The sequence below is a fragment of the Onychomys torridus genome, chromosome 1, assembly GCF_903995425.1.
Source record: "Onychomys torridus chromosome 1, mOncTor1.1, whole genome shotgun sequence".
Taxonomy (NCBI): domain Eukaryota; kingdom Metazoa; phylum Chordata; class Mammalia; order Rodentia; family Cricetidae; genus Onychomys; species Onychomys torridus.
Window position 1 is genome coordinate 3,872,123 of NC_050443.1, and position 13,996 is coordinate 3,886,118.

Here is a 13,996-nt window from a genome sequence, read left to right on the forward strand (position 1 = left end):
GCAGCAGATATTAAGGTACTTATACATAGCAATACCCACTCCAGCCTGTGTGTGAGTAAGGGGAGACAATATAAATGACAGGAATCCCAAGTAGGTTTAATTTTCCATGATCTAACAGTAGATTCTATAGAAAATCCCTTAAAACAAATTCATGGAGGGCTAGAGAGTTACCTCCATAGCCAAGAGCATATATTAATCTTCCAGAGAACTTGAGTTTGTTGCCCAACACCAGTATCAGGTGACTCACAGCTGTCTATAACTCCTGCTCCAAAGAATCAAACTCCATCTTCTGGCCTTCTTAGGAAATGCACTCATGTGTACACATCCACACTCAGTCACACACATACACATGCAGAAAAGCTTGAGACAAACACAACAAACTGATGAACTAGGTTCTTTGTGACCTAACTTTTATCTATGAACTCTACGGGTTTGATTATAAGCTTTGAAGACTGCCAGAGGTCATGAAGGCAAGAAGTGTTAGAACCTGATTAGCACAGAAGCACCTATATCCCACATAACAATCACTCAGTGTTGATACACCCTAGTCTCCACCCCAGGACCCAAAGTACAGTATGCAAAAGATGTGTCAGTTTCTGGGAAAATACTGGGAGCCATAAAATATCGATTCCATTTGAAAAAATAGTTCCCCATCATGAGGACAGCAGATCATTCAAGTACTTTACAGAGAAAGTGAGACCATTTGAATCACACACACACACACACACACACACACACACACACACACGTATATAGCAGAGAAAAACTGTGGAGTGTCAAGTTGGTATCTGTTGCTCAAAATCCAATAGGTCTCATAATAATAAACTTGGAGCCAGATATTGAGGTAAATGCTGAAAGATCAGAGAGACAAAGGAGCAAGCCACTGCTACGTTTCACCTTTCCAACAGATTATGCATAGAAGAACACATGCTCCAATAACACATGGGAGCATGAATTCCATCGTTCATTTCCTGTCTTAGGTTGAAAGAAGGCAAAGAAAACTGACCCGTCTTTGGCTACCACTCTCTGGTATCATGAGTTAGGAGAGTGTGTGGAGTATTACTCTATGAGGTTTTGAGCCCAATTTCCATAGTGAGTTCACAAACAGCTTGAAAACTATAGGCAAACAGATTATGCCTAGAAGAACACATGCTCCAATAACTACAATGCTACTTAAGAGTGGAGTAAATGATGACAATAATGGATTAGCCTTTTTCTTTTTTTTTTGTTTTGTTTTATTATTTTTACATTTTTTTTCATTATATTTGTGTTTTAATTTTACACATCAGCCATGGGTTCCTCTGTCCTCCCCGCTCCCGCCCCCACCCCCACCTTCTCTTCATCCCCTCTCCTCCATTCCCATCTCCTTCAGGGCGAAGACACCCCTGGGGATTCATTTAAACCTGGTGGATTCAGTACAGGCAGGTCCAGTCCCCTCCTTCCAGGTTGAGCAAAGTGTCCCTGTGTAAGCCCAAGGTTCCAAATAGCCAGCTCATGCACTAAGGAAAGGTCCGGGTCCCACAGTCTGGGTGCCTCCCAAACAGTTCAAGCTATTCAATTGTCTCACTTATCCAGAGGGCCTGATCCAGCTGGGGCCTCCACAGCCTTTGGTTCATAATTCATGTGCTTCCATTTCTTTGGCTATATGTCCCTGTGCCTCTCCAATCTTGGTCTCAACAATTCAAGCTCTTACAGTCCCTTCTCTTTCTCGACAATTGGACTCCTGGAGCTCCACCTGGGGCCTGGCTGAGGATCTCTGCATCCACTTCCATAGTTATTGGATGAGAGTTCCAGCACGAATGTTAGGGTGTTTGGACATCTGGTCACCAGACTAGGTCAGATCAGGCTTTCTCTCAACCATTGCCAGCAGTCTACAGAGGATGTATCATTGTGGAATTCTGGGGACTTCTCCAGCACTCTGCATATTCGGAATAGCCTTTTTCAATTGTTCCAAAATTCCTTTAGCTGTATAGCCACATCAAAATCCAATTTAGCCTTTTTTTCATTTCTGTTACCTCTTGATGTAATTTAGTCAAGCCTAAGGATTCACTACATTCATGTCAAATTCTTTTAACATGTGCCTTAACTCTTTCCCATCCAACAGTACTCTCATTATATATAGAAGATGTAACACAAATCCATGTATAATTAGCATGACATTTTAATGTTATGCCCAGATTGCAACCCCAAAGAGACCACGAAGACTAAGGATGTCCAGAATGCAACAGCAAGGTTTATTCTACAGATATAAGCCTAGGCAGGGAACTCATTCCTACACCCAATACAGTGAGGCAGGGAGGAGTTGCTCTTTCTTTGTGAGGCTAGTCTTTTAAAGGCAAAACCCTCAAAATTCATTTTCCCACAACCCCCCTCCCTCTTGCTGGTTAGTATCAGTTCTTTTTTTTTTCCAGTCTTTCATCTTTCATCTGTTCAGCAACTATGTCAAGAGCTGTCTCTGGAGTTGGGATAATTTACGGCCAATTAGTCCTACCAGGTGGCCGAACATCCTGACTTTGTAGTGGATATCACCATCTGGGAGCCTGAACTGGCCTGAGCTTTATTTACACTAAGATATCCTGGTTTAAGCTTCTCTCTGTCTGTAGGGAATAGAGTGGGGTCTGACTGAGGTTTTACATTAAATGTACCCTAGTTTTCAGGCTTTGGAGCTCATCTCCCAAAAATTGAACCACCTTATTCAAGGCATTCAATTTACGTTCCATTTTCACACCTATATATTTCTGTGTTTCCAATGTCATAAAAACATTCTTAGATAATTGGTTAACAATCCCTGTTGTCTGAATGCACTGAGACAAAGCCACTGAAGCAACCATAGTAGTTGCAAGCATGGAAGTTGCAAGAGCTGCAATTCCTGCTATAATTAATCTAACAACAGGCTCTTATCTACCTAAAGCTTTTTTGATCTCTTCAATCACTTGTAACATTTTATTGTCAAATCATGGATCATTTCCATACATTGGCAACATTACAAAACAAGGTTGTTTTAGCACTATTACATGAGTATGATTGTTCACTTGAGAAATACAATTAGTCAAAATGCAATTAAAACATAATACATTAAACACAGAACCATTCAGAAAAATATTTACCTCTTCAACTAAAAGAACATAGGTCAATTTAACACAAGCTAAAACAGTCCCAATCAGAGGACAGGCAGATTTTGAAGAACTAGAATGGCCTGCCACTGTCCCCATGGCAGCAGCAAGTTTCCAAACATAAGTTTGTGAAAATCCCATACTGGAAGACCAAATTCCAGCTGACAGTCCTTGATCCCAAGATTCAGCTATGGACACAGGATAAGAGTCATTATAATCATCTTGATTTCCAAACCAGCCAAGAATATCTTGTTGTATCCCTGTGATGTTGCACTTTAAAGGAACAATGTCAGTATATCATCTCCATAACAAAGTTCTGACAGACACTTGCAATTATTTTGTGTGTGGAGGAAATCATTGAGAAGTTAAAGTATTACTTATCCAATTACCTTGGTAAGCAATAACTTTGTATAATGGGTACACTGTTTATCATGTCCCATTATTTGTTTTAAAAACACCCCAACACATCCCTCCAAAGTAATATTTTTTTTTTCAAAACATACAGGGATTCCTTTACCATATCTAAAATAAGAAAAATTGCTAGCAATTGGTAATTCTTGATTGGCAGTTCGATTTAATAGCCAGGTATCATTGACTGCAACCACAATCTCCTTTCTTTCTCAAATCACAGGATGTAACACAGGGAGATGAGGAACATAGGCCCAACAGGTCTCACTCTGGCACCTCTGGATGGCCATTAGCGACATCACAACCACATTCCTCTGTTCCACATATCACACCAAGTGCTCAGGCAGCCAACGAGCTTCATTTCCTTCCTGAAAAAAAAAAAAAACCCACAAACATGCCCTCATCCCCATATTAAAACATGATTGGGACCCTTCCATAAACCAGTAGATGGATCTTTCCATTTGACCTGAGCAAATTTTGTGGTGGTACCTTCATGCCAAAGCCAATCAACTGCAGTTTTTCCAGCAGCACCCACATTTTAAAAGTTTAAAACAAATAAGACATGATTCACTGCATTATGTGGTGACTGAGGGTATAACTCCCCCATTTTAAATTTTTGAAGCTGCATCTGGAGACTGCCATGGGCTCACTCAACAATACCTTGTCTCTGAGGATTATAAGCAATTCCTGTTTTATGCTCAATTTGCCATTGAGAACAAAATTGATAAAAAGCTTTACTAATATATCCATATCGTTTATTAATTTTAATAACTTTTCATATCCTCATATGAGAAACATTTCAGGCAATGAGCAATTACATGTTTGGTGGCTTCACCAGAATGTGCACTGGCCTTCAAAAATCCTGAATAAGTTTCAATTGTCACATACATATATTTACATAGGCTGTTTTTCCATCAGAGGAGCCATCAGTAAAAACTAAGTCAGTATCCTTTACTGGAGTTTATGTTACTACTTTAGGAAAAATAAAAGAATGCATCTGAACAAATTGTAATAATTGATCAGCAGGAAATGATTATCAATTTGATCTCAAAATTAAGAATCATTAATCAACTTGCTATTTAGTAAATGGAACATTTGTTACATTTGGTTCCTTTCCAAACTACCTTCCAGACTCAAGCCTATTCCAATTTACTGTAGCTGGTGCTTCTGGTGGCGATCACCTGACAAAACTGTTAAGGTCCATCATTGCAATTGGACTCTCTATGGAACTGTAGCTCTGTCATACACTTATTGACTCGGCTGTTTCCTATGATCCCTTCATGTCTTTAAGACCATTATCATCTGGGTGACACTTAAATTACAAAGTTTAACTGCCAGAGCATCGTGCATTTTTTGTGTATAAAAGCATTTTACTGCAGCTTTAATATTTTATTAAATAAGCATTGTTTTTAAATCCATTTACAAACCTTATTTTTATGACATGAATTATCATGTAGGAATCTATCCCAATTCAAAGCACTTGAGGCTTTTTGCCTCCTTTGTGGCTGCATTCCTTCTGAGCTACTCCTGGCCTGGCTCCAGAGAGTAGCAGGAAGCACTAATCCACCCTTTGTTTCTCTTATTGCCCTATGTGAATCTTGTCTGAGAGTCTCCCAAGGATCAAAGGCCTATGCAAAACTTGGTTCAGGAAACCCAGAAAGCCATGGTACCTGAGAAATTGAGGAATCTGCAGTTGGCATTGTATCTTAGGAAGATCCTTTCAGGTTGCTTTGAACATATGGAAATTAATTGACTAAACTGTAGATAGAGAGAAAATAAAAATGACCTGGGCAAAGGGAAATTGCTTCAGTCCTTAGAGGCTGGACCCCCTGCAGCTGAGAAAAGCTAAGTTCATTCTTAAGATGCCTCTGAGTCTTCTTCCCACAGATTTGAGAGAACCCACACATCTTTAGTGCAACACTCCTTAGTCTAAAAGGAGATACAATGAACAGAGCACTCATTAGGTCTAAGAGAGGTATTCTTTAAACTTACTTAAAGATTGCTGCCACCCGCATGGCTGCCCACTTCATGATGGGGTCACCAGCCAAGATGGAGGAGGGCCGTGTGGTTGCTATTTAAAATTAAACAATAGTTACATGCACACATATACACAGTTGGATCCAACTTTTGTACAAACCCATACAGAGTTAAAGCTAGCTTATGTTCACATATATAGAGTTAAATCTAAGTCACATACATGTCCGCATACCTACACATGTATATATTTCCATTTTAAACATAAACATTTTGTGATGAAGAATCATTAGCTATTATTTAAAAGGAAGAAAACCAACTAGAATCAACCTATATCATTAAATCATGAATATATTTTACAGTTTCCTTAAAATTTAGCATAGTTCATATCAGGCATAACATTTCAAACAAGAACAGAAGATATATATATATATATATATATATATATATATATATATATATATATATATTTGCATCAATATATAAAAACCTGTATCAATGTGAAACACTTGAGATAAGCAGTAAATTTTCTGCTCTTAACCAATAATAATTTGTAACCAATTCTCTTAAAAGCTGACAAGTATTTGTAAGTCATTGAACTGAAGTGACCAAAATCCATATTTTTTTTCTTTTCCTGTGGAAGCAAAAGCATACGTTTTCCCAAACATAGTGTATCTTTGGCTTCTATTCTAAAGTCAAAGCTTTTCAAAGTATGCAGGCTGGTAATTGAACATACTTCTTTTCAAGCAGTATCAGGCTAGAGAAGGGTTAAGGTGGGAAGATGCTGGCCAGTAGAAGAGACCTTGATGTTATCACAGTGAAGAAGAACTTAGCTCAGGAAGGAAGAAAGTGGGAGTGGTAGGCAAAGAGTGTGTCCTTGATTGCCAGTGTTTCTGTCAGGTCATCTGTAGCTCCCATCTCTGCCCTTTCTGCACCAAGTGCATGCATCCCCACCCTCTGTGAGAGCCACTGGCTGGCTGCAGGCCTCTCTTGCAGGCCAAGACCAGCCTTGCCCATGCTGTGGGCCTGATAGCAAGAGAGGTACAGAGGGAGGTGTCCCTTGCCATGCCTCTCTCTTCTTCTCTTCCAGGAAAATGAAGGAGGTTAGTAGACAGAAACAAATAACAGTAACACGAACAACCAGGTACCAGTACATCAGCACTGAGAGGATAGCCCACTTGTGGCTAGTAAGCTCATCTCAGATCAGTCAGCGAGACTCAGTCCCCTTAAACACATGGAACAGAACAGTAGCATAGTAACAGTCAGAACACAGACGAAGGCAGAGAGTGCTCACATTTACATTTACTGGCTGGCTGTGAACAGATCTGAGAGTGAGACACCTCGCTAACCACTTGCAGTCATGACCCACTCAACCTCTCCAGAGGAGCCATTCATAGCCAGGAGTGGAAGAGAGAGAGAGAATCTTCATCATGATACTTAGCAGCCTTTTCCTCTAATTCTGCCTCACTACCAGGATCTAACTGGTCATTATCATCAGATAACTTTGTGAAAGCATCCACCACATAAAGTGGTCCCTCTGGCAGAACACAAGATTTAGTTTCAGTTTTACTTGATTTGGTGAATGCTCCCTGTCTTTCAGGACAGAAATCTAAGCTATCCTGAATAAGTGTCCAGAGACTAAAAATATCTACTGGATTTTTTTCTGAACCAAGCTTAGCATAATACTGCTGTATTTTTATTTCAATATTCCCCCAAATATCTGCATCCAAAACCAAGGACAAATCTTCTCTATAAATTCTAAAAATTTCCACAATTGTTGATATTCTGCTTTGGCACCTCTGACCTAGAGTATATCTAAGTAAATGAACAAACAGCTGTCTACTACTTCTTTGGCTCATGCTTATATTTACATTTTTCCTCGAGTTACTCTTCATTTATATTTACCCTGTGCAATTGCTTTAACAATGCATCTGCTTTTAATTATATTACAATCACTCCAGAATTACTCACCACACTTCCACTATTTTTGAGTGTACTCATTTTGCTAAGGTGGTAGCCTTCACAGTTACTTCCCAGTATTCAGCACCAAGGTCAGGCACCACTTGTCGGAGCCAGCCAAGGAGTTGACTATGGTAGCTGAGTGGGGCATGAGGCTGAGGGAAAAAAAAAACAGAGACAGAAGAATAGACAGAGACAGAAGATCAGTGCCAGGAGGACTTCTGGCCAATACCATGCAAGCCCTGAGTTTATTTCACTGCTAACTTACATACAAACTGAAAGACTGAAATATAACAAAACACAGGTGGTCTAGCTTGTCCTTGAATCAAGGAACAGGCAGTTTTGTTATCTCAAACATGTGCCACCTGCTAACATCAGCAGCCTGCCTAGAATTGGGCATTTGCTAAATAATAATTCTTTCTCTCAAGCTAATTGGGTCTTTCTCACAGCCCCTGTACTTTTCCCAGGAGCCTGATCAGAGCTTTCTCACAACTTCTGAAGAGACTAGAACAAGCAAGCTTCCAACTCTTTTGGGTTAGAATGGACTTCAGATTCAAACTGAGTCCCTGTGGGAGACTATGGGCCCCCACAGTGGGCACCCCCTATAAATAGCCATAAAGTAAAAATGAATATTAATATTTTTATGTTTGTTCACTGCAGTTAGTAGCGCAAGTAAGATTTTGAATTTCATCACACTGACAGCTGTAACCACATCAGGTCAATAGACTTCAGGGCTCTGCTGACTTTGGTCATTCACAGGCAGTAGAAAATTTTAGTTAGATGCTTGATTTTAATAGTCTGAGACAATAATCTTGTGACTGTTGAGGCCACTGACAGATGCAGAATGACAGCTTAACCTCCTCACTGCTCTGACACTTCCTGTCTCCTTATGATTGGCAGGTGTCTTTGATAGCTGGAAGAACCGTTTCACCATGGCCCAGAGTGAAGCCCTTGACAAGGTCTATCAGGAAAAGATGTTGAGTTTGGATCCAGGTCTTTTCCCCTGGTCCTGAGATTTTAAATCTCTTAAGGTTCCTGAGCATGAGCTGCATTTTCCTTTTTCCTCTTTACTCCTGTGACAAGCAGTTTGCCTCACTCAATAGAGAAAGAAGTGATATTTTCCAGTGCTTAACTCCCACTTGAGTCTGAGGCCAAGACAGCAAGGCACATCCCTCATAACTAAAAATGAAATGACATGCAATATATGTAGCATTAATAGAAATTTCACCTTTGGAATCTTTCGTGATAACAATAGATAGATTCTATTTTGTTCAAAGGGGTAAGTAAATACAGATGGATTCTTTATTCATCTTACGTCTAATGTGTTGAGTTAGAAGGAGGAGACCTTATAACCCATTAAGTTGATGTTTAAGGCACATGGGTTTAGTCAGTTTTAGACCAACCTTCAGCAGAGCACAATTATATACAAGAGAACTGAAGGTCGTAGATAACTCAGCCACTGAGTCAATCAGATCCTGACCAGAAATCATTTCACATCAACAGAATAATTATAACCTAACTCTTAACATTAAAATCAGTGAGTACTATGCCTGACTAAAAGAAAAAAAAAGATGTTCAACTCATATTTGTGGAATACAATATTTTTAATGGTATTAGTCAAGCTGTTTTCAGGGTTGGTATTTTTTTTTTTTTTTTGAGACAGGGTTTCTCTGTGTAGCTTTGCGCCTTTCCTAGAACTCACTTTGTAGACCAGGCTAGCCTCGAACTCACAGAGATCCGCCTGGCTCTACCTCCCAAGTGCTGGGATTAAAGGCATGCAGCACCACCGCCCGGCTAGGGTTGGTATTTTTAAAGACTGGTTTTCAATGGTTGAAGAGCACAGAACAAGGATCCTTAGGATCTCTCAAGATCAACAGGAAGGGAGAAATAGTGGGGAAGCTGACAGCCAAAACTTCACCTGTGTGCCTCAACCAAAGACGAGAGTCCATTAAAAATGTCTGACAGATGATACAAATAAAATTTAGGAGGTACAAGCTAACAAATGTGACCACCAGCATCAGGATGGTTTTGGTTGCTCTGGTCTCAGCATGGCCTCTGTGGTCCTGACTGGGAGTGAGGATGTGCTGTGTTCGCTGGTGATGTCTGTGGAGGAGAAGCACCATGGAGACACTGGTCCAGGCCATGATGCTGATGAATGTGGCATCATGGGCAAAACGCAAGAACACGATGACTACACTGAAACCAGATGTGGAACAGAGAAACTTGCTTTTAGAAACAGTGTCATTGCATGTTTTCAGTGGACCAGTGACTGTCATTGAAATGTAGACATTATTTAAGATGCTGAACAACCAACAACTGTAACAGGAATAATTCACCAAATTTGGGACCCTTCCTCTAAGCATGATCCAACCCCAGTTACCAGGAAGAAGAGTGACACACTGATAGGTACTCAGGACACACATGGAGCACAAGTTTATGCTTCGGGACACCAGGCGAATGAAGTACTCAAGTCTACACTTGAGGTCAGTCAGAGGATTCCTTGGAGCAAAAGCCATTACATTGTTTGGAAACCCAGTGACGAGAAGAATCAAGGTACTGGCCACAGCTATGTGGCTGAGAATGACCTGTTTGGGCTCCAGCCGAATGCCAGTCAAGACTGGAGAGAAGTTATGGACAAACAGAATGATGTTGGCCACAGTCCCAACCACAACCTGGCACAGCAAGACCATCTGAAGAGCCACTTCCTCAGTGGTTTTCAAGGCTGTCTTATGAGCAGACATGGAGGGAGTGTCACCAGACGATGGAGTGGTGGTCAGGTGAGACAGTTCTGTCCTCAAGGCTTTGTTCTATTCTCCAAGCTTACCAATTGATTTGGGGTGGTTTGTTCTCCTGAGAAGGGGGACACTACTGTATCGTACTATAGGAGCTTTGCCTAGAAGACAAAGCATGGACATTAACTCAGAATAAAATTTTGTGCTGATTGAATTCCTCCTGCCTGGAGATGGAAGTTGTGTGGATCCTGTAATTCTATCATTACTGGTCAAAACACAATGACACACATTTTCACACCCTATGGGCTTTGTATATGAATACAGGAAAGTGGCTGGCATGAGCACACGGTTCCTCATCACTATTCAATACAACTTCCTTAAGTTATAGTAATGTATTAAAAATAAAGGTTTATAGGCTACCAATAAAAGTTGTATAGCTGAATGTAGTAGTGGGAAATCAATTTGTTGACCTTTGAGAAAATTTTATACTACGCATTCACATAACAGAATACCAATTATTTCTGATAAAGCCACTCGTGTTCTGATCACACAGGTTTATCTGTATATCCTCTATACAAAAAAAAAATCCCCATTTGCTAATGACTCGTTTATTCACAATTTTAACTATCTTAATTGTCATTCTAAGCAGTCAGGTCCCAGAAACTGCACCAGCTCCAGCTCCCCTCAGGCACATTTAAAATCACTACACAATCACAATTATACCCTGTGCAAGCCGATGCCTGGTCTGCATCTCAGTTGGTTATATGTTGTTCATAGGAACACTCAGCCTCCATGCATCAGCAAAAACCTACCATCCCACATACAGATGTCACACCAAGTGCTATTTTCAGTTGAATGCTAATCCATGCAACAGACATTTCTTTGAGAAGAAAACAAAGCATTGGCCTATGTTAATTAAACTGCAGACTTCCACAAGAAACAATGAGTTGGCTTCAGAAGAGAATGAACAGTGAAGAAGGAAGAAGGGAATTTTAAGAAATCTGTGGTTGAAAGAACCCCACCTTCAGAGCCACAGCAAGGATGAGGATGCTCACAGGATGAAGGCAGCTCCTGAGCACAGTTCCTGTTGAAGCATATCTCAGAGTGCCTCGCCCACTGAAGACCTTCTCTGTGTAGCTCTTGGCCTGAGAAAGAATGCAAGGAACTTACCTGTTCCTTAGTTTCCTGGCAAAGCCATGAAGGGGACCCAGAAGAGTCCAGGTTTCCAGTGATTATAAAATAACAGCGTACCTGGATGTGGCATCCCTCAGAGAGCTCATTACTGTGTCATCTGTGGTGTCTGAGAGATTGTCTGCATGGAAACTTTGGGATACCTCCAATGAAGGAAAACTTTGAGCAAATCTCCTGTTTTACCTTCTGGTGATTAATGATGGAATCTAGAAGTTTGTTAGATCTTAATGAATAGCTGGGCAGAAATTAGAAAAAAGTTTTCATGTTTCCTTTGGGAGAATCTAAGTTCTGAATTGGTCTTGTAGTCAGGTGTGAATTGCTGTACTCAAGGGTAGTTCAAGGAATTCGTTATGTGTATTTCCAGGGAGTACTTTCCTCCATATTAGTTCACTCTTGCAAGATCATGCTGACACCAAGTCCTTCCAGAAAGTTATCAACATGTTGTTTGGAGTCTGTTATTCTTCAGGATTATTTCATTCCATATTTTCCCATATGTGTCCCAGGACATTTAAGTCTGACAGACTGATTAACTGAAGTCATTGTTTCCCTCCCAAGTCCCGGGGTTACTCCATTTGTTTTCATGTACACCATGACTTGTTTTCGGAGACACTCATGAATTCTGATCAGAGGCCTAATAGACTATGTTAGTATCTGGAGAATCTGCTGTGGAGAGAAGCAATCCTGGACATACAGGCAAAGATACAAATTGAGCAACACTAAGAAGTAAATAGATCCAACCACATTCATTGTTGCTCTAGGTTTAATAGAAAACTAGAGACTTATTTTTTATTTTCAAGTGGTGTAAAGTAAAAACTGCTGTGATAAATCCAAGAATTGAATCTTCTAAACCTTTATTAATATTCAGACCAGCAGCAAGATTGTCTCAGGTACAGTTAAAGAACATTTACTTGGATGTGTAAGAAGCAAACTATCATTGCACAATATTTTTCCTAGGGAACACACCAGTATTTCCGATATATATATATATATATATATATATATATATATATATATATATATATATATATATGACACAAAAGGGAGAATAATATATCCTTTATTGAGTTGGTACCTTATGCTGGTCTAGGAAAAGCATATATATCTCTGTTTTCAATTGTAAAATTTGCATTGGCCAATTGACAATTACACATGGAATATTAGCCTCACAAATTCATATTTAGATATGTGGAAATTTTTTGAATACCAACAAATATATTATAGAATTTTTCATTGTGGGAAATCCTGTTTATTTGAATATGAACATCCATAATAAAATATGCTATGATTCCATTGGTAATGTTGTTTTACAGATGAATGCACTGAGGGTGAATTAAATGAAGACACCTGAGCACATTCACAAAAGTAAGAAGTGACAGAGACTAGATTCTGTGTCTCCAGAATGCTACACTACTGTTTACTGCATCAGTTAGTATTTGCTTTAAAACATTTTTCTGATATCCTTTTTTAATGTTTTTAAATTCTCCTTTCATATATTATGTCCTGAATGCAGTTTATTCTCCAGGGAGGAAGGGGATAGTAGAAGTGTGTTTTTCATGTGGAATAACCTTAAAAGTCAGGAATTTAATAAGGATCATGGAAAAATGAAGGGATAGGAGATATAATACAGAGAAATAAAGGATTAAAGAAGAGTAATTGGACATGAAGAGTTAAATCTGGGTGTGTGGAGGAGCGAAACATAGAGAAGGGAATATGGACATGGATAACTAACCCTAAGTGTCTTTTGAAAAACAGTACAGATATATACTAGTGTAGGAGCATCCTATAATCTGTACACATGCGTATTTCAAAAGAGTTTTAATGAAGTTACACTATATTAGGTGGACAGTAGCCCAACTAGAAATCTCATGCTGAATAATGTAAGTCCCAATTCCAGGACTGGTTATTTCTGTTTCAGTTGCTTGCTAATCAACTCCCATAGACCCCCCAAGTATCACAGGCCATTACCAATAAATATTGCTGGCATCTCTCCAAAACTTGGTGGTTGAAGACATCACATACTGGACTCACAGAACATGGAGAAGTCAAACTGACCCTTACCTTGAAGATTTGTATACCACCCATGTGTCTGTAGGTGGTATAAGAAAGAAGGCTGACAAAGTTATGTGGCGTGCCCAGATTTCATAGTCTTGGAAGGTGATATGCAAAGTCCTTGAGCAGAAAGAAAAGCTGCCAGAAATCCCATCCTATTGTGAACCTTGCAAGCTACAACGAAGTCTGGCATAATGAGACTGGGGCAATTGTGACATGAATGTCATGGGAGAAACCAGCCACTTTCCTATTCGATCTAAGTCCCAGTCCATGAGCTAGAACTCATAAGTGGCACTGTTTATAGGACTAAGAACATGTGGGCCAATGGATAGTAGAAGAGAATTAGACACTAATGCTCTGCTTAATGGACAGAACAATGAAACATTTCCTAATGACTTATTACTAGACCTGTAGATCAATACGTATCTCAGCCCTCATCAGAGAAGCTTCTTGGAGTAGATGTCAATTAACACTGGAGTTGTCAACTGGTTAGTATGAAGACAATATGAACCTGGTTTGCTCAGTCAGATCCACATATCATTCCATTTGCCACCAAGGCTTCAAAGTCTT

At 39.7% G+C, this 13,996-nt stretch overlaps 1 protein-coding gene across 1 annotated transcript; it reads right to left on the minus strand.

Moving 5' to 3' along the window:
- Nucleotides 1-9,277: 9,277 nt before the first annotated feature.
- Nucleotides 9,278-10,195, minus strand: LOC118590645 (vomeronasal type-1 receptor 4-like). Its single transcript, XM_036198447.1, has one exon. The coding sequence runs from the start codon at nucleotides 10,193-10,195 to the stop codon at nucleotides 9,278-9,280; it is 918 nt and encodes a 305-aa protein (XP_036054340.1).
- Nucleotides 10,196-13,996: the final 3,801 nt, after the last annotated feature.

Bases quoted from the DNA above. Each gene is read 5' to 3' on its own strand.
- LOC118590645 (XM_036198447.1), bottom strand. From the start codon at position 10,195: ATGTCTGCTCATAAGACAGCCTTGAAAACCACTGAGGAAGTGGCTCTT.